The following is a 25,059-nucleotide window of genomic DNA, read 5'->3' as shown; positions in this document are numbered from 1 at the left end:
TCAGCAAGGAGCCCAGCAATCACTTCCCCACAGAGTTCTAGGGTATGCCAGATCAGGCTTTGGGAATTTATCCACCTTGGTGCGTTTTAAGATGTCCAGCACCACCTCCTCTGTAATATGGACATTTTTCAAGATTTTTCAATATTTAATACACCTCGTGCTCCACCTTCCATATCCTTCTCCTCAGTGAAATATTCATTTCACATCTCCCCCATCTCCTGTGCTTCCACTTATTGGTGGCCTTGCGGATTTTAACAAGGCCCTATTCTCTCACTAGTTACTCGTTTGTCCTTCATGTTTTGCAGAAATCATTTGGATTCTCCTTAACCTTATTTGCCAAAGCTATCTGGTGTCCCCACTTTGCCCTCTGGATTTCTCTCTTAAGTATACTCCACTGCCTTTATACTTTTCTGGGGATTCACTAGATCTCTGCTGTCTATGGATGACACATGCTTCCTTCTTACTCTTGATGAAAACCTCAATTTCTCGAGCCATCCAGCATTCCGTACACCTACCAGCCTTGTCTTTCACCCGAATAAGAAGTAGATGCTCCTGCACTACCTGTCTTCCCCTCCTACCTTTCCCGGGGGCAACACATCTATCTGACTGTATCTTCGATTTTTCTCCTTTCCTGCAATGGCCATCCATTCATCCACAGCTGCTACAAATTCCTCACTGCCTCTAACAGCCTTTCCAACCTATACATGCAATCCGATAGGACTTGCAACCAAACACACTTCCTGCAGCCATAATCATCAGTAACATGGAAACTCTGCCTAATCTCTAACATCGGACAGGAAGAGCACATCACTCCACTGAAATGCCATCTTTGCACCTTAACAATCTGCAGACCCAAAAAAAAGCTCAATCATACTGCTCTAAAACTTGCAGTGCCAGGCTAACTTACTATGTATGTTCTTTATTTTTATAGTTTAATCAAGAGGCGGATCTCAATAAAAACATGAGATCAAAACAGAACTACTCACTCATGTAGATTTACAAAAACAAGGCATTTATCTCTCAGTCCTCTTGGACGTCCTCTTATATTCCTGATGAAGAGATTATGCTCAAAATGTTGCCTCGCTTACTCCTCGGAAGCTGCCTGACCGGCTGTGCTTTTCCAAAGCCACACATATCGATTCTGCAATAATGTCCACTTAAACCAAATTAACCGTAATTGAACAGTGGCAAACAAATTAGTAATAACAATTGGATAAGAGGTTTCACTTTAATATTTACAATACTGCAATGTTTGGTTCTGCTATATTACATGTCTTCAGTGAATGACTTGAGATAAAGGTTTTGTTGAAATGTGATCAAAACCTCATTGTAGAAGAAACTTCAACAATAATGTAGAATGATTTGCTTCTAAAAATATCACATTCTGAATCCAAATCTTTGTCAGCTCACTAATATCAATATTCTCCATTGCTATTAAAGGACCACCATCACCTGAAGAAAGTGAAAATTGTCCTCTAATACCAGTACAGCAGAGGGTTGCTGACATTGAACAAAGTAAGTATTAATGCCAAAAACACAATTTCCTTCCTTACTCAAGTATTCAGTCCTACATTCTCCTACAATTAGATTCCAAGTCATCTCACGTGCTCTTCAATTGTAAAGGAATTTGCAAGCTTTACCCAGCCTCAAGGCTTTGTGCAGTATCACAGAATAGTATATAGGACTATGTCAGAATTGCAAATGTACTTGGGAAGTATTTGTGTTATTGTCAAGAATGAACAAAATTATTTCAAATACAAAAGAAAATGCTGTAAACCTAAAATAAAAACAAGACAGTCCAGAAACACTCAGCAGATAACGTTAAATCTGTAGTGAGGAACTAAATTAATTTCAACAGGTTAATTCATTAACAAATTCAACATAATTGAACAGTGGCAATCTAATTAGTAATAACAATTATATTAAAGGTTTCACTTTAATATTTACAATACTTCAATGTTTGGTTCTGCAACATTATAATGAGCGGTGAAAGACTTAAGATAAATGTTTTGTTGAAATGTTATCAGAACTTCATCATAGAAGGAACTTCAAGAATAGTTTTGAATGGTTTGCTTGTAATAACGTCACATTCAGAAAAATCCGAATCTTCGTCAGCTCGCTAATGTACATTTTTTGCAGTTAGTAAAGGACAATCAACACCTGAGAAAAATGAAGTCAATACCAGTCAAGGAGTTACACCCTTTAAAAGTAGTAAGTATTCATGCCAAAAGCATAACTTCCATTCTTACTTGTGTACTCAGTCATATATTCTATTATAATAAACTTCCAAATAATCTCAGGGTGCACTTCAACTGGAAAGGAATTTGCAAACTATTCCTAGTCTCAAAGCTTTGTGCAGTATCACAGAATAGAATCCACGATCATGTACTTGAGGAAGTATTTGTGTGATGGAAAGCATTGTCAATAATGGATAAAATTATTACAAACACAAAAGAAAATGATTACAGATGCTGGAAACCTAAAATAACCCACAGGACAGTCCAGAAACATCCAGCAGGAAAGGTTAAATCTGTGGTGAGGAACAAAATTAATTTTTAACGTAAGGACATTTCACCTGTTCTAATGAAGGATCATTGGACCAAAGCACTCGTTCTGTTTGTCTCCATAGAGACTGCTCAGTATTTCAAGCTGCTTTCATTATAAAAGTGTTTTGTGGTGGCTTTGTTTGAGGAGAATAATTTTCACTGTAAGCAGAGACCATTCTCCTCATCCTCATGATAATTTCAGGGAACTATTACATGCACCTGAGCAGTCGGATGGGTCGCTCGTTCAGTGCAGTTTTAGAAATCAGCGCCTTCAACTCTGTAAGATATGTAAGAGTAAGATCTATTTCAGCGAGCTCACAAAGAGTCACCATGTGAGTTATTGCAGTGTATCTTGTACATGGTGCACACTGCTGCCACTGTATATTTGTGATTGAGGGAGTTTAACGTTAAGCTGAGGGCTAAGCTGCCATTTGGGTGGGCTGCTTTGTGCTGGATATTGTCCTGGTGCTGGAGTGTAGTTAGAATCACACTATCCAGGAAATAGGAGAGTATTGTATCATTCTCCTGACTTCAGCCTTGTTAATGGTTGATCAAGTCAGGGTAATAGGGAGAGGATTTACTCGCCATAGAATTGAAAGCTTCTGACTAATTAGTGATTCTGATCAATTTCTGGTCAAAAGTTACTCCCAGAATCTTGACAGTGATGGATTCAGCTAATGTCCTTAGATGTCAAGGAGGAAGAAGGTTAGATCCTCTATGGCTGGAGATAGTAAATGTTTGACATTTGTATAGTGCCAATGTTACATGCCTATAAAGCTGTTGGGCTATAACCTGGTGTTGTGTGAGTTTTAATTTTGTCCACCCCAGTCCAACACTGGCACCTCCACATCTTGCCTATTATCAGTCTTGCTGCTTACAAACACAGTCTGTTTCAGTATCACAGAGTCTTGATTGGGACTGAACATTGTGCAATCATCGACAATCATTCTCACTTCTGACCTTATGATGGTGTTAGGTCATTAGTGAAGCAGCTGAAGGTGGTTAGGTGTGGGACACTGCCTTGACATCAGCCTGCAGTGATATCCTAAAGCTGAAACGATTAGCCTCCAAGAAGCAGCCATCCTCCTTTCAGACTCCAACCAGTGGAGATTTGTTCTCCATTTCACAATGTATCCACATTTGGCAGGGCTCCTTGATACCATCCTTGGTGAAATGTTGCCATGTTGTCAAGGACAAATCATTCTCACCTTATCTCTTGAGTTCATTTCTTTTCTCCAGCAACTGAACATCAGTGAATTGGTCGTTGTCTGAACAACTCAGATTCCATTTTGGTTATTGTGTTGGCCAGGCACTAAACATATTCAGAGACTGCAAATGTGCTTCTAACAAAAGAATAGAAGTTAATTTTAACTGAAAGGAAAATAAAACCAAGATTTTAATTTTTTTTAAAGATTCTGTTAAAAAATAGCTGAAAGCAATATGCAACCATTTTCGAAACAATATCCTTTACAGACACTGAACTCCAGGGAAGTATCACTCCTACTATCCCTTTAAAACTTAAAACTAAACTGACAAGGTTACATATGAAGCCTTTAGTATCTTTGTGCTTATTCACTGGATGTCATTTTCTCCATCGATCTCAAGACACAGGAACAGGTTAACTGACTGACTTTGCTCTGACTTCACTACTTGTTGCTGCAAAAATAGCTCAAAATTTCATTCCCGCTCAGATGGCCTGAATGTATTCATTGACAAAAAAAGACTTCTGCTGGAATGGATCTTTTCTTATGGACTCAGTCTGCTCAACCTTCAGTCCCCACTGAATGCTTTCCTATATCTTGCAGCTTGTTTAATTTATTCCTTACTCTCCGTGTGTTCATGTAATAAACTCTGATTTGGGCCAAACATTATAACCTGTCCCTCAGCACTGATGCTTAAATCATCTGTTTATTATTTCAGTCTAATGAAATTTAAAGAAGAAATGTGTTATAATTTTGCCTTTAGGTCTAATGTTTGAATTTGGATTCCTGACAATTTCTTTGCTCTCTGTCATGTTCCTTGAATTAGAAACTGTAATAACCTCCTCCAAGAAACATCAGCCTCCCTTTCCACGCCAACCCCCCACACAACTGCCACTCCATTGATGATTTTAAAGTACCCGTGACTGACTACCCTATTTAGCCTTTCAGTTAAGACATTGGTCCCAGATTGGTTCAGGTGAAGCCCATCCCAGTATTACAGGTCTCTTCTGTCCCAATACTGAAGTCAGTGTCCCACATAATGAAATCCCTCTTTCCTCTATCCCTCCTTTAACCATTTGTTTACCTCCATAATTTTCTTATGTCTATGTCAATTCGGACGTGGCTCAATTAATAATCCAGAAATTGTAACACTTGAGGTCCAGTTCTTTAATTTGCTCCGAATTCCTGATATTCCCCAAAGAGGACCTGGTGCCTATGTTGGTCTCAACATGGACTGTGACAACTGGATCCTCCTTGTCTCATTCCAATATCCTTTCAAGCTGCTTGAAGATGTCTCTTACCTTGGCACCAGGCAGGCAACACACCAAGTGCAACTTTGCATCTTACTGACAATGGATGCTATGTGTATCCCTTATAATAAAATACACTACTTTTATTACTTTTCTTCTTGCTCCCCCTACTTGAATAGCCTCTTGTGCCATGGTGCAGTGGTCAGTTTGCTCATCAGTTGGACCCTTTAGCAGCAGGTGATGGAGAGCAGTGACCAACGGAACTGAGCAGTTTGTTGAGACGTGTTCCACCAGCAGGTTATGACAGTGAGGGACATGCGGTGGAGCAGTTAAATGGAGTCTCGCTGGGGAAAAAAGACAAGATGTCTGGTAAAAGGAGGAGAAGAGAGGCAAAAGCACTCAGCTCAAAATTATCCCACAGACATCCTTCCATGTAAATGCTGTAAATGGTTTCTTGTATATCCTTAATTTACATTCATGTTTGTAATGAACTGGCACCAGTTGAATAAAGAACTCTACTTCACCATCTTTCGGTCATCAGTATATTCAAGTTTCATATTATTTATGGTCATCTGCCTTACTAATGTTATGCACTACATGGTGTCAAATGATGATTACCATTTCCCCTTGTAAAGTACCTTGACTCATTTTACTGCTTTAAAGTGGTGCATTAATGGAACTGTTGCATTTGCTTCACAAGTGGTATTTCATTAGCTAACAGCACGATTACTGGTCCTCCTTTTCCAGTCTGAGGTTTACACTGTTGACACTGTTATTTACTTTGCCTGAATGTAGAAACACAGGAAATGCGCACAGGCAAAGACAACCATGAGGACAGGACAATGCAGGTCACTGATCGCAGCACACAAGATCAGTTGCAAGATGAAAATAACCAGGGAGCTGAAGGTGGAATTAATCAAGAAGGTAATAAGCTCAGGACAATTGAAAAAAAATTGTACCATATAATTTGGAGACAGAGGAAAGGAGTACAGTAACATGACTCTGTTTACAACTTAAAAGGAAAGATATTCCGGGGGAGATACTTTAAGTTCAAATTACTTTAACTTTATATGGAAAAAGTCTCTCAAATGTACTTGTGTATGGTATGTAAGATCTTCAAGATTTCATCATTCCAAGAATATCTCTGATGATTGCAGTGATTCCTGAAAGATCGTCACCAATACCATTACAGTCTTCTCAACTTGCACCTTCAGAACTGTCAGGCATAGTCCATCTGACCTTCATTTCACTTCTAGCTTCTGGTATTTCGCCTTTCTGTTTTTATTCTATTTTGTTCCCTAAATCTAATACCTTAGCCATTTCCTAATTTTCTACTCCCAGTTTCTTTATTGATTTATTTTATGACACTTTACAGTCATTTAAACACTTTGCATTCCAGTAACTCTCAAAGTTTATTAGATGACTGTAATGTTGGAATTCTTGTATAATCTTGTGCATAATAATAATATTAATAATAATCATAATAACAGGCAGTCAAGCTAACGGGGTCTGTTAAAGGAGTTATTTTTTGCTTCTCTTCAGCCTGAGGATATTATTCACAATGGTGGGAAAAGAATGGTTTTCTTGAAGGAACCAAAATTCCTGTACATATTAATTTAGTTCCTGACAATAATTTTCAATAACATTTACTGGACTAATTCCAGCTGTGATCCTGCAATTTTGGAGAAAGTGAGGACTGCCGATGCTGGAGATCAGAGTCAAAGGTGTGGAGCTGGAAAAGCACAGCCAGTCAGACAACATCCAAGGAGCAGGAAAGTTGACATTTTGAACATAAGCCCTTCATCAGGAATGTGGGGGCGGGATCCCAAGTGGGCTGAGATATAAATGAGAGGTGGATGGCGCTGGGGAAAGATAGCCAGGAAGGCGATAGGTTAATGAAGGTGGGGTGTAATTGTGATAGGTTGGAGTGCAGGGTGGAGCGGATAGGTGGAAGGAAGATGGACAGGTCGGCAATTCATGAGTGAGGTGCCAAGTTCAGGGAGTGGATCTGGGATAAGGTGGGGGGAAGGTTGGGGGGAAGGGGTGGGTGGTGCGGGAGATGAGGAAACTTGTGAAGTCAACATTGATTCCATATGGTTGCAGTGTTCCAAGGCTGAAGATGAGGTGTTCATCCTCCAGACGTCATGTTTTTAGGATTTGGTGGTGGAGCAGACCCAGGACTTGCATGTCCGCCGAGTCGGCACTGCCCTCTTACACTGTCCTACCTGTCCATCTCCTTCCCACCTATCCACTGCCCTCTCCACTCCGATCTATCACTATCACCCCCCACTGCCATCCACCTACTGCATTCTGAGCCATCTTCCCCCAGACCCACCCCCCCTCCCATTTATCTCTCAGCCCTCTTGGACCCCACCACATTCCTGATGAAAAGGTTATGCTCAAAATGTGGCTTCTCCTGCTCTTCGGATGCTGTCTGACCAGCTGTGCTTTTCCAGTTCCACACGTTTTGACTCTGCAATTGTGTACAATTAAAACAAATTAAACATCATTGAACAGTGGCAAACAAATTAACAATAGCAATTAGATAATAGATTTCACTTTAATATTTACAATACTCCAATGTTTGGTTCTGCTATATTATACTTCATCAGTGAAAGACTTGAGACAAATGTTTTGTTGGAATGTTATCAAAACTTCATTGTAGAAGGAAATTCAACAATAATGTAGAATGATTTGCTTCTCAAAATATCACATTTAGAATCCAAATCTTTGTCAGCTCACAAATATCAATATTTTCCATTGTTATTAAAGGACCACCATCACCTGAAGAAAGTGAAAATTGTCCTCTAATACCAGTACAGCAGAGGGTTGCTGACATTGAACAAAGTAAGTATTAATGCCAAAAACACAACTTCCATCCTTACTCAAGTATTCAGTCCTACATTCTCCAATAATTAGATTCCAAGTAATCTCACGTGCTCTTCAATTGTAAAGGAATTTGCAAGCTTTACCCAGCCTCAAGGCTTTGTGCTGTATCACAGAATAGTATATAGGACTATGTCAGAATTGCATATGTACTTGGGAAATATTTGTGTTATTGTCAATAATGAAGAAAATTATTTCAAATACAAAAGAAAATGCTGTAAACCTAAAATAAAAACAAGACAGTCCAGAAACACTCAGCAGATAAGGTTAAATCTGTAGTGAGGAACTAAATTAATTTTAACAGATTAATTCATTAACAAATTAAACATAATTGAACAGTGGCAATCTAATTAGTAATAACAATTATATTAAAGGTTTCACTTTAATATTTACAACACTTCAATGTTTGGTTCTGCAACATTATAATGAGCGGTGAAAGACTTAAGATAAATGTTTTGTTGAAATGTTATCAGAACTTCATCATAGAAGGAACTTCAAGAATAGTTTAGAATGGTTTGCTTGTAATAACGTCACATTCAGAAAAATTCGAATCTTCGGCAGCTCGCTCATGTACATTTTTTGCATTATTATTAAAGGACAATCAACACCGAAGAAAAATGAAAACAATATCGGTCAAGCAGTTACTTCCTCCAGAAGAAGTAAGTATTCATGCCAAAAACATAACTTCCATTCTGACTTGTGTACTCAGTCATATATTCTATTACAATAAGCTTCCAAATAATCTCAGGGTGCACTTCAATTGGAAAGGAACTTGCAAACTATTCCTAGTCTCAAAGCTTTGCACAGTATCACAGAATAGAATCCAACACCATGTACTTGAGGAAGTATTTGTGTGATGGAAAGCATTGTCAATAATGGATAAAATTATTACAAACTCAAAAGAAAATGATTACAGATGCTGGAAACCTAAAATAACCACAGGACAGTCCAGAAACATTCAGCAGATAAGGTTAAATCTGTGGTGAGGAACAAAGTTAATATTTAAGATTGGGACATTTCACCTCTTCTAATGACGGATCATTGGACTAAAGCACTCGTTCTGTTTGTCTCCATAGAGACTGAGCAGTATTTCAAGCTGTTACTGCTTTCATTTAAAAGTGTTTTGCGGTGGCTTTGTTTGAGGAGAATAATTTTCACTGTAGGCAGAGACCATTCTCCTCATTCTCATAATGATCTCAGGGAGCTATTACATGCACTTGAGCAGTCGGATGGGTCCCTCGTTCAGTGCGAGTTTTAAAAATCAGCATCTTCAACTCTGTAAGGTACGTAAGAGTAAGATCTGTTGCAGCGAGTTCACAAAGACTCACCATGTGACAGAACCATGATGAGGCCATTCATAGTACTCCCTCAGTAGAATACTGAAAACTCACCTGAATTGAATGCTGTCATCATGGGGTGAAGCTTGAATGCTAACTCTTATTACTCACAAACACAAAGTAATTGCAATAAGCAGAATCAGCTGAATAACTGAGGTGCCAGTAGATAGGTCACAGAGACCACTTTTAAGCAAAGTAGTCACAACGGTGAATGCAATATCTTGCCATTACATTTAGGCTGCAGAATAGTAATGACCTCAAGGTCTTTTCTGGAACTGTCTGGAGATCCTGATATTCCCAGCCTCAGTAAATATTAAACAGGGAAGAGAGAGTGAGTGAGAGAGTGAGTGTTCGTTCTTAATTAAGCAGATTGCAACCAAGGAAACTAAGTCAGTTTGAGAATACACCCTGTGTAATATAGGGAAAATTACACAACAGCAAATCAGAACCAAATTACCCAAGTTTGATTGAGCAATAACTGTTGCTGTGAATTCAGTTTAGAATTTTATCAAGAACACTGAAGGGAAACATGAAAAAATAGTGTCTACATCATGTTTGTATTTATCTGTTTTGTAGCTCTGCTAACAATTAGTGGTATCAAGAAATACCATGAAATCTTACATGTCAGCAAACCAAGTCTGAGTTGGGAAGTTACAGTGGTCAGTCTTGATGTGTTGAATGTTTTATATGACAGTGGAAAGGAGGGGGAGCAAGAACAAATAGGCTATTTCACTGGTAGATTCCAGTGGAAATATTCACAAGAGAACAGCAATTATCACAAAAGCATCACAAATATATCAGTTTCATGCAAACAAAGATGAGCACTTGGCGCTGAGTATCCATGACAACAATGCAACATCTTTACACATTCCTGCAGCATTTCACTGTATGGTGATGTATCCAAGGATGTTGGTCCCATTGTCTTTGTACAGATGGTACAGATTGCAAGCCCAGAAGATGTTGTCAGAGGAGACTTGGCAAGATATTGCAGTGCATCTTGTACAGGGTGCACACTGCTGCCACTGTATATTTGTGATTGAGGGAGTTTAACGTTAAGCTGAGGGCTAAGCTGCCATTCGGGTGGACTGCTTTGTGCTGGATATTGTCCTGGTGCTTGAGTGTAGTTAGAATCACACTATCCAGGAAATGGGAGATTATTGTTTCATTCTCCTGACTTCAGCCTTGTTAATGGTGAATCAAGTCAGGGTAATCAGGAGAGGATTTGCTTGCCATAGAATTGAAAGCTTCTGACTAATTCGTGATTCTGATCAATTTCTGGTCAAATATTACTCCCAGAATCTTGACAGTGATGATTCAGCTAATGTCCTTAGATGTCAAGGAGGAAGAAGGTTAGATCCTCTATGGCTGGAGATAGTAAATGTTTGACATTTGTATAGTGCCAATGTTACATGCCTATAAAGCTGTTGGGCTATAACCTGGTGTTGTGTGAGTTTTAATTTTGTCCACCCCAGTCCAACACTGGCACCTCCACATCTTGCCTATTATCAGTCTTGCTGCTTACAAACACAGTCTGTTTCAGTATCACAGAGTCTTGGTTGGGACTGAACATTGTGCAATCATCGACAATCATTCTCACTTCTGACCTTATGATGGTGTTAGGTCATTAGTGAAGCAGCTGAAGGTGGTTAGGTGTGGGACACTGCCTTGACATCAGCCTGCAGTGATATCCTAAAGCTGAAACGATTAGCCTCCAAGAAGCAGCCATCCTCCTTTCAGACTCCAACCAGTGGAGATTTGTTCTCCATTTCACAATGTATCCACATTTGGCAGGGCTCCTTGATACCATCCTTGGTGAAATGTTGCCATGTTGTCAAGGACAGTCACTCTCACATTATCTCTTGAGTTCAGTTCTTTTCTCCATGCTTGATGAAGATTTTATTGAGGTCAGGAACTGTATAGCCTTAGCAGAAACTGAACATCAATGAGTTGGTTGTTGCCTGAACAACTCAGATTCCAGTGTGAAAACTCACTTGATAGAAGATAAGGTTTATTTTTCCGATTTAGGAACTCTGTTGGCTAGGCACTATACATGTTCACATGAGACTGTGAATGTGCGTTTAACAAAAGAACAGAAGTTAATTTTCACTGAAAGGAAAATCAAACCAAGCTTTTAATTTTTTTAAAGATTCTGTCAAAGAATAGCTGAAAGAATATGCAACCCTTTTCCTAGCAATATCCTTTACAGACACTGAACACCAGGGAAGTATCACTCCTTCCATCCCTTTAAAACTTAAAACTAAACTGACAAAGTTGCCAATGAAGTCTTGTGGTGTCTTTGTGCTTATTCACTGGATGTCATTCTCTCTATCCTTCTCCAAGACACAGGAACAGGTTAACTGACTGACTTTGCTTTGACCTCACTATTTGTCGCTGCAAAAATAGCTCAAGATTTAATTCCTGCTCAGATGGCCTGAATGTATTCATTGACAAAAAATGACTGCTCTGTTGGAATGGATCTTTTCTTATGGACTCAGTCTGTTCAACCTTCAGTCCCCACTGAATGCTTTCCCTCACTATATCCTCCCTTCCCATTTGAAGTAATTTTACTTCTAATCAGTAAGGCTCCTCCACAGCCTCTGTCATTTTTCTGTCTGTTCTGTAACCTTATAACCCGGAATATTTTGTTCCCAGTCCTGACCATCACACAGCCATGTCTCAGTCATGGCTCTTACATCATATCTACAATTTGTATCAGTGCCTGCAGCTTGTTTAATTTATTCGTTATTCTCAGTGTATTCATGTAATGAACTCTGATTTGGACCAAACACTATAACCTGTCCCTCAGCGCTGATGCTTAAGTCACCTATTTATTATTTCAGTCCAATGAAGTTTAATGAAGAAACTTCTTATTCTTTTGCCATTCGCCCTCATGTCTGAATTAGGATTCCTGATAGTTTCTTGGCAATCTGTCATGTTCCTTGAAGTATAAACTGTAATAACTTCTTGCAAACAACACTCAGTATTTTAAAGTACCCATGACTACCTATTTAGCCTTTCAGATAACACATTGGTCCCAGGTTGGTTCAGGTACAGCCCATCCCAGTATTACAGGTCTTTTCTGTTCCAACACTGAGGCCAGTGCCCCACATAATGAAATCCGTCTTTCCACTATCTCTCCTTTAACCATGTGTTTACTTCCATAATTTTCTTATGTCTTTGTCAATTTGAATGTGGCTCGATTAATAATCCAGAAATTGTAACGCTCGAGGTCCAGTTCTTTAATTTGCTCTGAATTCCTGATATTCCCTAAACAGGACGTGTGCCAATTGTTGGTCTCAACATGGACTACGACAACTGGATCCTCCTTGTCTCATTCCAATATCCTTTCAAGCTGCTTGAAGATGTCTCTTACCTTGGCACCAGGCAGGCAACACACCAAGCACAACTTTGCATCTTGCTGACAATGGATGCTATGTATATCCCTTATAATAGAATGCACTACTATTATCACTTTTCTTCCTGATCCACCTACTTGAATAGCTCTTGTACCATGGTGCAGTGGTCAGTTTGCCCATCAGTTGGACCCTCTAGCAGCAGGTGATGGAGAGCACTGACCAATGGAACTGAGCAGTTTGTTGGGACATGTTCCACCAGCAAGTCATAACAGTGAGGGACATGAGATAGAGCAATTAAAAGGAGTCTCGCTGGGGAAAAAAAAAACAAGGTGTGTTTGGTAAAAGTAGGAGAAGATAGGCAAAAGCATTGCTCAGCTCAAAATTATCCCACAGACATCCTTCCATGCAAATAGTTTCTTGCATATCCCTCATTTATGTTCATGTTTGTAATAAACTGGCACCAGTGGAATAAAGAACTCTGCTTCACCATCTTTCAGTCAGCAGTATATTCAAGTTTCATATTACTTATGGTCATCTGGCTTACTAATGTCATGTACTACTTGGTGTCAATTGATGATTACCATTTCCCTTTGTAAAGTACTTTGGCTCATTTTACTGCTTTAAAGTGGTGAATAAATGAAAGTTGTTGCATTTGTTTCACAAGTGGTATTTCAGCATGCTGTGCATGTATTATCTTTGGACATTAGCTAACAGCACGATTACTGGTCCTCCTTCTCCAGTCTGAGGTTTACACTATTGACACTTATTTATTTTGCATGAATGTAGAAACACAGGAAATCCACAGAGGCAAAGAAAGCCATGAGGACAGGAAAATGCAGGTCATTGATCACCTCATCCAAGATCAGTCGCAAGATGTACATAACCAGGAAGCTGAAGGTGAAATTAATCAAGAAGGTAATAACCTCTGGACGATTAAAAAAAAATTGTATGATATAATTTGGAGATACAGGAAAGGAGTGCAGTAACATGACTCTGTTTAAAACTGTAAAGGGAAGGTAGAAGATAGTCAGGGACAGATACTCAAGCTGCAAATTATTTTACATTGATACAGAAAATGTCTCTCAGATCTACTCGTGTATAGTATTAAAGCTGTTCGAGATTTTCATCTTTCCAAGAATATCTGTGATGCATGCAACTTGAAATTCAATGGCATTTTCCTGTTTGCTTTTCCAACAGCTCATTCCAAGTCTCCTCCAAATTACTTGCCCAGCACACCTACACTCAGAGTTATGGAGCTGTACAGCATGGAAACAGACTCTTTGGTCCAACTCATCCATGCTGACCAGAACGTTGAATTATTCTCATCCCATCAGCCAGCACTTGGCCCATATCCCTCCAAACCCTTCCTATTCATATACCCATCCAGATGCCTTTTGAATGTTGTAATTGTACTACTCTCCACCACCACTAGCAGCTCATTCCACACACACACCATCCTCTGCATGAACAAATTGACTGTTAGGTTCTTTTTAAATCTTTCCCCTCTCACCTTAAACCAATGCCCTCGAGTTTTGCATTCCTCCATCCCAGGAAAAAGATCTTGGCTATGCACTCTATCCATGCCCCTCATGATTTTATAAACCTTTAGAAGGCCACCCTCTGACTCTGCAGCCCCAGCCTATTCAGCCTTTCCCTATTGCTAAAAAGCCTCCAACCCCAACAACATCCTTGTAAATCTTCTCTGAACCCTTTCAAGTTTCACAACATCCTTCCCACATCTGGTAGATCAGAATTGAATGCAGTATTCCAAAGGTGGCTGAAACACTAAGCCACAACATGACCTCCCAACTCCTATACTCTGCACTGACCAATAAAGGTAAGCATACAAATTGCCTTCTTCACTATCATGTCTTCTGGGATTCCACTTTCAGGAACTACGAATCTGTGATTCCAAGGTCTTTGTTCAGCAACGCTCCTTAGGACCTTACCCTTAAGCGCATTGGTCCTGCCCTGATTTGCCTTTCCAAAATGCAGCACTGTGCATTTATCTAAATTAAACTCCATCTGCCACTCCTCAGCCCATTGGCCCATCTGATCAATGTTCTCTTGACTATGAGGTAACCTTCTTCGCTATCCACTACACCTCCAATTTTGGTGTCATCTGCAAACTTACTAACCATACTTCCTCTGTTCACATGCAAATAATTTACAAAAATGACAAAAAGCAGTGGATCCATCACCATGGCACACCACTGGTCAGAGGCCTTCAGTCTGAAAAACAATCCACCACCACCACCCTCTGTCTTCAATCTTCAAGCCAGTTCTTCCTGTAATCCATGTCATCTAATCTTGTGTAACATCCTACCATGAGGAACCTTGTCAAATGCCTTTCTGACATCCATACAGATCTCGTACAGATCAATCCTCTTTGTTACTTCTTCAGAAAACTGCATCAAGTTATGGAGACACAATTTCCCACGCACAAAGCCATTCTGACTATCCCTATTCAGTCCTTGTCTTTCCAAATACATGTAAATCCTACCCTCAGGTTCCTCTCCAACAACTTGCCCATCACCAATATCAGGTTCACCGTCAATAGCTCCCTGGCTTCTCCTGACCAGCTTTCTTAAATAGTGGCACCAGGTTTGCCAACCTCCAATCTTCCGTCACCTCACCTGTGACTATTGATGATATAAATATCTCAGCAAGGCACCCTGCAATCATTTTCATAGCTTCCCACAGAATTCTAGATTACACCTGACCAGGTCTTGGGGATTTATCCATCTTTGTGAGTTTTAAGACATCTAGCACCACCTCCTCTGTAATATGGACATATTTCAAGATTTTTCAATATTTATAGCCAAATGTTCCCCATCTTCCGAATTCTTCCCCACAGTAAAAGACTCATTTAGTTTCTCCCTCATCTCGTGCAGTTCCAGACATAGGTGGCCTTGCTGATCTCTTAGGGACCCTATTCTCTCACGAGTCGTTTTGACCTTTATGGTTTGTAGAATCCCTTTCGATTCTCCTTAACCCGATTTGCCAAAGCTGTCTCATGTCCCTGCTTTCCCCTCCAGATTCCCTCCCATAAGTTTTCTGTACTGCATTTATAATCTTTGAGGGATTTAGTAGATCTCTGCTGTCTATGCGTGACACATGCTTCCTTCTTATTCTTGACCAAAAACTCAATTTCTCTCATCATCTAGCATTCCCTACACCTACTGGTCTTGCCTTTCACCTGAACAGGAACTGAACTCTCCTGAACTACCTGCCTTCCTCTCCTACCTTTCTTGGAAGTGACCCATCTACATGACTGTATTTTCGGTTTCTCTCTCTCCTCCAATGGCCATCCATTTCATCCCCCAGCTCCGACAAATTCCTCTAACCTGCTCTCCAACCAATCCATGCAGTGCAATAGGACTTGCGACCATACACACTTGCTGCAGACACACTCAACAGTGACATGGAAACTCTCCCTAATCTCCCACATCCAACAGGAAGAGCACATCACTCCACCGAAGGCCATCTATGCACATCAACAATCTTCAGACTCAGAAAAATATCTGTCATACTGCTCTAAAAAACACTGCTCCAGGATAACGTAGTACCTATTTTCATTATTTTAATCAAGAGATGGATCTTAATAATAACACTAAATCAAAACAGAACTCACTCTACTCACTAATATAGATTTACATAAATAAACAGTAAGGTTACACTTTAAAAAGCCACTTAGCTGCTTCCCTGCTGTGAACTCCCCCACATAGGTCTCTACCGAATGGGGTTCCGCCTTACCAATCTAATTCCCCACCCACTCCCAGCACTGACACTTTAGACCCTATCAGCAGATTGGTTACAAATGCTTGACTCCAAATGGCCTAACCTGCATAAGCACTTTGTGAATGATATTATTGACATCATGGTTTTGATGGAATCCTGACTGAGGATGACAACTTCCCGTTAATGAAGCTTCTCCAACTGTCATTGTTCTCCACCGCCATCTGGTGGCAGTGTAGTCCTTGTGGTAACTAACTCTGGCAGGTTCACCATTTATAAGGATCTTTTTCCACCCCTCTCAATTCTTATTTAAAATCCCTTTTCTATGGTTTCCAATTTTCGATCATGCCAAATTTCTCAAGGACATCATGATTATTTTCTTCCCTCAGCTTCTCCCTTGAACAACTTCTCATCTTTGAAGATTTGAACTATTATTTCAATTTATAATAGTCCCTCTCTTTTCTGAGTTCACTGCCAATCTATTCTCACACTTTCGCCTTCATATAAACTACCCTAACACACATCCACCCTTGCCTTCACTACTCCCATCTTCTCAGCTGTAAATAATGCCATCACTGATCATTTCCTTGTATCATTCTCAACTCACAATCCCACTTTCAACCTTATTGTGTCTATCTCAAGTCACTTGCAGTGATGTTATCAAATTCCCACTGCTTAGCTTTTGACCATCCATTCATCATGACACTTCTGAATGTGCCGATCTTCTCAGCCATACCCACAGCTCGAAGTTTGATGTCTTTGGCTCCATTAAAACCAACCATGCCCCATCTGTAACATGCCTCTTATCTCAATTTATTTAATTCAAAGGCATGAAGGTCACTTGGGTTAACAATTCACCATATGGTGTGGTAGGACCATACAGAGCACTAGGTGATCCTGCTTTCTCCTGTGTAGACTGTATTTCAAGAACACCCTAAAATTAAAAGATAACCTGTAGGTTCCTTTCACTGCAAAATGTTTGCTTAAACCACCACCCCCTTCTTGTTAATTCTCACCTCCAGAAACATGTGCAAGACTTTCATAGATATCTTTGGCATGGAGGTTGAGTCACAAGGATTTCCAGTGTGATTGTGACAAGGGTAAACAATCTCTCCTCTTCCCTGATTTGCCGGCTGCCTTTGTCAGGATTGGACACACTATCTCCCTGTGCTCGCTCACCCAACTATGTGGGACTGAGGTCACTTGGTTTCATTTATATCTGTCCATTTGTAGCTGGAGAGTCACCTACTTCTTCATGGTCCCATACTACTATCTCTGGAGTTTCCCAAGGATCTATCCTTATCCTTCTGTTTTTTTTGTCTACAGACTACTCCTCAGCAACTTCATGCAAGAACAAAATTTTAACTGCTGCATCAAATACACTCTTCACTCGGCTCTAACTCACCACCAAAACTCTGCACTCAAATACTGTCATTACTTTGTCACATTGATTGATCAGTACTAGAGGAGCAGAAATTTGCCCGAGCTAAATATTGAGAAGGTTTGATTTCCTAGACATCACCTCCAATCCTCTCTCTGATAACAGTCTCAAGCTGACATCAAGATAACCTTTCCAAACATGCACTTCATCACCAAGGCTACCAACTTCCATGTCTGAAACATTGTCCAAATCTTTCTCTGTGTCAGTTTGTTTGCTGCTAAAACACTCATCCATGCTTTTGTCACTTGTCGGGTTGACTATTCTAGTGTACTTTCATCCAGCTTCCCATCTTTCACCCTCTTGAAATGTAAGCTCATACAAAATCTGCACCAGTCCTAATTCATACCAATGTCTGTTTGCCCATTGCCCTATTGCTTACTTTTGGCTCCAGGCCTGGTAATTTCCAACTTTGTTTTCAAATCCTGCCCTTGTGTCATTGCTCCCTCTATTATTAACTTTTCCTGTCCACCCTCCACCCAACTGGAATCTTGCAAAATCCTAGGAAATTGTTCTACCACTGATGGTTGTGCCTTCAGTTGTCTAGACCCTGAAGTCTAATATTTTTCACATATTTCTCTCTGCCACTACCTCTTACTCCAAAGGTGCTTCCTAAATGCATCATTTATCAAACTTGTGTGTGATGGACCCTCCAGCAGCAGGTGATGATGGTGTTGGTGAGCACTGAGCAAGAGAGCTCAACAGTTTGTTGGGACATCCTCCATCAGCAGGTCATGACAGTGTGGGACATCAGCTGGAGAAAGTGAAACAGAGTCTCTCTTGGGGGGAAAAACAAGGTGTAAAAGGAGGAACAGATAGACAAAGGAATATCTCAGCCCAAAATTATCCCACACATTTCCTTCTCTGTAAATGCAGTAAATGCTTCAATAGACAATAGGTGCAGGAGTAGGCCATTCTGCCCTTCGAGCCAGCACCACCATTCATTATTATCATGGCTGATCATCCTCAATCAGTATCCTGTTCCTGCCTTATCCCCATAACCCTTGATTCCACTATCCTTAAGAGCTCTATCCAACTCTTTCTTGAAAGTATATAGAGACTTGGCCTCCACAGCCTTCTAGGGTAGAGCATTCCATACACCCACCATTCTCTGCGTGAAGAAGTTTCTCCTCAACTCTGTTCTAAGTGGCCTAGCCTTATTTTTAAACTGTGTCCTCTGGTTCAGGACTCACCCATCAGCGGAAACATGCTTCCAGCCTCCAGAGTGTCCAATCCTTTAATAATCTTATACATCTCAATCAGATCCCCTCTCAGCCTTCTAAACTCAAGCGTATACAAGCCCAGTTGCTCCAATATTTATTGCATTACTTTAAATTAATTTCATGTTTGTAATTATCTGACACCAGTGGAATAAATAATCCTGCTTCACCATCTTTCGGTAATCTGAAAGTTCAAATTACATATTACTTATGATAATCTGCCTTACAAATGTCATGTGCTACTTGGTGTCAAATGATGATTACCAATTCCCCTTGCAATGTACCTTGGCTCATTTTAGAGCTGTGAAGTGGTGTATAAATGTAAGTTGTTGCATTTGTTCCACAAGTTGTATTTTAGCCAGCAGTGCATGTATTATCTTTGGATATTAACCAACAACATTTCTCCAGTCTGAGGTTTACACTGTTGACACTGTTATTTACTTTGCATGAATGTAGAAACACAGGAAATCCACACAGGCAAAGACAGCCATGAGGACAGGACAATGCAGGTCACTGATCGCAGCACACAAGATCAGTTGCAAGATGAAAATAACCAGGAAGCTGAAGGTGGAATTAATCAAGAAGGTAATAATCGCAGGACAATTGAAAAAAAATTGTACCATATAATTTGGAGACAGAGGAAAGGAGTACAGTAACTTGACTCTATTCTCAACTTAAAAGGAAAGATATTCCGGGGGAGATACTTTAAGTTCAAATTACATTAAAGTTATATGAAAAAGTCTCTCAAATGTACTTGTGTATGGTATGTAAGATCTTCAAGATTTCATCATTCCAAGAATATCTGTGACGATTGCAGTGATTCCTGAAAGATCATCACCAATACCATTCCATTCTCAACTTGCACCCTCAGAACTGTCCTTCATTTCACTTCTAGCTTCTGGTCAGGCACATTTCCCTTTTGGTAACCATTTTGTCCCCTAAAACTAATACCTTAGCCATTTCCTAATTTTCTACTCCCAGTTTCTTTATTGATTTATTTCATGACACTTTACAGTCATTTAACACTTTACAGTCATCTTTTAAACTTTGAGAATTACTGGAATGCAATGTTGGAATTCTTGCATAATCATATGCATAATAATAATATTACTAATAATCATAATAACAGGCAGTCAAGCTAATGGGGTCTGTTAAAGGAGTTATTTTTTGCTTCTCTTCAACCTGAGGATATTATTCACAATGATGGGAAAAGAATGGTTTCCTTGAAGGAACCAAAATTCCTGTATAGATTAATTTAGTCCCTGACAATCATTTTCAATCACATTTATTGGACTAATTCCGGTGAATATTGCTATAGTCCTTAACCTCTTTCATTATAAATATCTATATCAATTGTAGAAACTACAGTAATTGTCTCTGCCACATATATGGCCTCTGCTGTTATTATTGTTGCTTAATGATTATTACTTTCAGCTGTGATCCTGCAATTTTGGAGAAAGTGATGCTGGAGTTCAGAGTCAAAGGTGTGGTACTGGAAAGGCACAGCAGGTCAGGCAGCATCCGAGGAGCAGGAGAGTTGGCGTTTCGAGCACAAGCCCTTCATCAGGAATGTGGGGAGGGGGGTGGTCCCAATTGGGCTGAGATATAAATGGGAGTGGGTGGCGCTGGGGAAAGGTAGCTAGGAAGGCAATAGATGGATGAAGGTGGGGCGTAATTGTGATAGGTTGGAGTGCAGGGTGGAGCAGTTAGGTGGAAGGAAGATGGACTGGTTGGACAATTCATGAGTGAGGTGCCGGGTTCTGGGATAAGGTGGGTGGTAGTGGTGGGGGGGGGTGCGGGAGATGAGGAAACTGGTAAAATCGACATTGATTCCATGTGGTTGGAGGGTTCCAAGGCTGAAGATGAGGTGTTCATCTTCCAGACGTCATGTTGCTGGGATTTGATGGGGGAGGAGGCCCAGGACTTGCATGTTCACCAAGTCGGCACTGCCCTCTTGAACTGTCCTACCATCTTCCTTCCCACCTATCCACTGCCCTGTCCACTCTGACCTATCACCATCACCCCCCACCGCCATTCACCTATTGCATTCTGAGCCATCTTCCCCTAGGCCCACACCCCCTCCCATTTATCTCACAGCCCCCTTGGACCCCACCACATTCCTGAAGAAGTGGTTATGCTCAAAATCTTGCTTCTCCTGCTCCTCAGATGCTACCTGACCGGCTGTGCTTTTCCAGTGCCACACATATTGATTCTGCAATTTTATACAATTAAAACAAATTAACTGTAATTGAACAGTGGCAAACAAATTAGCAATAACAATTACATAAAAGGTTCACTTTAATATTTACAATACTTCAATGTTTGGTTCTGCTATATTATACTTCATCAGTGAAAGAGTTGAGATAAATGTTTTGTTGGTATGTTAGCAAAATTTCATTGCAGAAGGAACTTCAACAATAATGTAGAATGGTTTGCTTGTAAAAATATCACATTCAGAATCCAAATCTTTGTCAGATTGCTAATATCATATTCACCTGAAGTAAGTGAAAATTATCGAAAACCAGTTCATCAAAGGGCTGCTGACTTTGAACAAAGTAAGGATTAATGCCAAAAACACAACTTCCATTCTTACTCAAGTATTCAGTCATATATTCTCCTACAATTAGCTTCCAAGTAATCTCATATGCTCTTCAATTGTAAAGGAATTTGCAAACATTCCTCAGCGTCAAAGCAGTAGAATACAGGACCATGTTAGAATTGCACATGTACTTAGGAAGTATTTGTGTTATTGTCAATAATGAAGAAAATTATTTCAAATACAAAACAAAACGATTATAGATGCTGGAAACCTAAATTAAAAACAGCACAGTCTAGAGACACTCAGCAAGTAACGTTAAATCTGTGGGGAGGAATTAATTAGATTAGATTAGATCACTTACAGTGTGGAAACAGGCCCTTCGGCCCAACAAGTCCACACCGACCCGCCGAAGTGCAACCCACCCAGACCCATTCCCCTACATTTACCCCTTCACCTAATACTACGGGCAATTTAGCATGGCCAGTGCACCTAACCTGCACATTTTTGGACTGTGGGAGGAAACCGGAGTACCTGGCAGAAACCCACACAGACACGGGGAGAATGTGCAAACTCCACACAGTCAGTCGCCTGAGGCGGGAATTGAACCCGGGTCTCTGGTGCTGTGAGGCAGCAGTGCTAAACACTGTACCACGTGCCGCCCAAATTAACAATTTAATTCATTAACAAGTTAAACATAATTGAACAGTGGCAATCTAGTTAGTAATAACAATTATATTAAAGGTTTTACTTTAATATTTACAATACTTTAACGTTTGGTTCTCTGACATTATAATGAGCAGTCAAAGATTTGAGATAAATGTTTTGTTGAAATGTTATCAGAACTTCATCATAGAAGGAACTTCAAGAATAGTTTCGAATGGTTTGCTTGTAATAACATCACATTCAGAAAAATCTGAATCTTCGTCAGCTCACTAATGTACATTTTTTGCAGTTAGTAAAGGACAACCAACACCGAAGAAAAATGAAGACAATAACAGTCAAGCAGGTGCACCCTTTAAAAGTAGTAAGTATTCATGCCAAAAACATAACTTCCATTCTGACTTGTGTACTCAATCATATATTCTATTACAACAAGCTTCCAAATAATCTCAGGGTGCACTTCAATTGGAAAGGAACTTGCAAACTATTCCTAGTCTCAAGGCTTTGTGCAGTATCACAGAATAGAATCCAGCACCATGTACTTGAGAAGTATTTGTGTGATGGAAAGCATTGTCAATAATGGATAAAATTATTACAAACACAACACAAAACAATTATAGAACCTAAAATAACCACAGGACAGTCCAGAAGCAATCAGCAGGTAAGATTAAATCTGTGGTGAGGAACAAAGTTAATTTTTAAGATTGGGACATTTTACCTGTTCTAATGAGGGATCATTGGACCAAAGCACTCATTCTCTTTGTCTCCATAGAGACTGCTCAGTATTTCAAGCTGTTACTGCTTTCATTATAAAAAGTGTGTTGTTTGAGGAGAATAATTTTCACTGTAAGCAGAGACCATTCTCCTCATCCTCATGATGATGTCAGGGAACTATTACACGCACCTGAGCAGTTGGATGGGTCCCTCATTCAGTGCAATTTTAAAAATCAGCATTTTCAACTCTGTAAGATATGTAAGAGTAAGATCTGTTGCAGCGAGCTCAAAAGACTCACCATGTGACAGAACCATGATGAAGCCATTTATAGTACTCCTTCAGTAGAATACTGAAAACTCACCTGAATTGAATGCTGACATCATGGGGTGAAGCTTGAATGCAAACTCCTATTACTCACAAACACAAAGTAATTGCAATAAGCAGAATCAGCTGAATAACTGAGGTGCCAGTAGATATGTCGCAGAGACAACCTTTAAGCAAAGTAGTCACAACGGTGAATGCAATATCTTGCCATTACATTTAGGCTGCAGAATAGTAATGACCTCAAGGTCTTTTCTGGAACTGTCTGGAGATCCTGATATTCCCAGCCTCAGTAAATATTCAAACAGGGAAGTGTGTGTGTGTGTATACAGTAAAATGCAAGGTTACCATAAGATTGGTACATTCAACATGCTGTTTGAGAAGTTGCTACCAAGTACTCTGAAAATTCTCACTTTTTGTGGGTCGTCACGTTCTTAATTAAGCAGATTGCAACCAAAGAAACTAAATCAATTTGAGAATACACTGTGTGTAATTTAGAGAAAACCCTACTCAACAGCAAATCAGAACCAAATTACCCAAATTTGATTGCACAATAACTGTTGCTTTGAATTCAGTTTAGAATTTAAACAAGAACACTGAAGGGATACATGAAGAAAAGTCTCTGTATCATGTTTGTATTTATCTGTTTTGTGGATCTGCTGACAATTAGTGATATCAAGAAACACTATGAAATCTTAGATGGTCAGCAAACTAACTCTGAGTTGGGAAGTTACAGTGGTCAGTCTCGAGGTGTTGAATGTTGTGTATAACAGTGGGAAGGAGGGGGAGCAAGAGGTTTCAGTGGAGATATTCATAGAACAGAAAGTATCACAAACACATCACAAATATATCAGTTTTCATGCAAACAAAGATGAGTTACCATGACAACAATGCAACATCTTTTCACATTCCTGCAGCTTTTCACTGTATTCTAATGTATCCAAAGATGTTGTACCATTATCTTTGTACAGATGGTACAGATTGCAAGTCCGGAAGGTGTTGTCAAAGGAGACTTGGAAGGTTATTGCAGTACATCTTGTACAGGGTGCACACTGCTGCCACTGTATATTTGTGATTGAGGGAGTTTAACGTTAAGCGGAGGGCTAAGCTGCCATTCGGATGGGCTGCTTTGTGTTGGATGTTGTCCTGGTTCTTGAGTGTAGTTAGAATCACACTATCCAGGAAATAGGAGAGTACTGTATCATTCTCCTGACTTCGGCCTTGTTAATGGTGAACCAGAGTAGTCACTAGAGGATTTACTCTCCACAGAATTGAAAGCCTATGACAAATTCTTGGCTTAGATCAATTTCTGGTCAAAAGTTACTCCCAGAATCTTGACAGTGATGGATTCAGCTAATGTCATTAGATGTCAAGAAGGAAGAAGGTTAGATCCTCATGTTGCTGGAGATAGTAAATGTATGACATTTGTGTAGTGCCAATGTTACATGCCTATAAAGCTGTTGGACTATAACCTGGTGTTGTGTGAATTTTAATTTTGTCCACCCCAGTCCAACACTGGCACCTCCACATCTTGCCTATTATCCGACTTGCTGCTTACAGGCACAGTTTGTTTCAGTATCACAGAGTCTTGGTTGGGACTGAACATTGTGCAAACATTGACAATCATTCTCACTTATGATGGAGCCAGATCTTTGATGAAGCAGCTGAAGATGGTTAGGTGTACATTGACATCAGCCTGCAGTGATATCCTAAAGCTGAAATGATTAGCCTCCAAGAAGCAGCCATCCTCCTTTCAGACTCCAACCAGTGGAGATTTGTTCTCCATTTCACAATGTATCCACATTTGGCAGGGCTCCTTGACACCATCCTTGGTGAAATGTTGCCATGTTG

General features: G+C 39.9%; 1 protein-coding gene across 6 annotated transcripts in view; it reads left to right on the top strand.

Moving 5' to 3' along the window:
• Nucleotides 1-25,059, top strand: part of LOC122557767 (uncharacterized) — an 85,368-nt gene that overhangs the window by 29,383 nt on the left and 30,926 nt on the right. For 2 of the 6 annotated variants that reach the window (XM_087996484.1, XM_087996481.1), the window contains exons 6-13: nucleotides 1,441-1,515; nucleotides 2,140-2,211; nucleotides 5,794-5,922; nucleotides 7,771-7,845; nucleotides 8,481-8,543; nucleotides 13,364-13,492; nucleotides 19,430-19,558; nucleotides 22,465-22,536. In XM_087996484.1, the coding sequence (XP_087852610.1) occupies nucleotides 1,441-1,515; nucleotides 2,140-2,211; nucleotides 5,794-5,922; nucleotides 7,771-7,845; nucleotides 8,481-8,543; nucleotides 13,364-13,492; nucleotides 19,430-19,558; nucleotides 22,465-22,536 (744 nt within the window). The remainder of the gene's footprint in view (nucleotides 1-1,440; nucleotides 1,516-2,139; nucleotides 2,212-5,793; nucleotides 5,923-7,770; nucleotides 7,846-8,480; nucleotides 8,544-13,363; nucleotides 13,493-19,429; nucleotides 19,559-22,464; nucleotides 22,537-25,059) is intronic. The other 4 variants (XM_087996485.1, XM_087996483.1, XM_087996482.1 and 1 more) reach the window with 3 other exon arrangements.

This window comes from Chiloscyllium plagiosum, unplaced genomic scaffold (assembly GCF_037043375.1).
Source record: "Chiloscyllium plagiosum isolate Xiang-an unplaced genomic scaffold, Cpla_swu_hap1 HiC_scaffold_18, whole genome shotgun sequence".
Classification (NCBI taxonomy): Eukaryota; Metazoa; Chordata; class Chondrichthyes; order Orectolobiformes; family Hemiscylliidae; genus Chiloscyllium; species Chiloscyllium plagiosum.
Note: the sequence above shows the minus strand (reverse complement) of the source record. Positions and strands in the feature narration are given on the sequence as shown.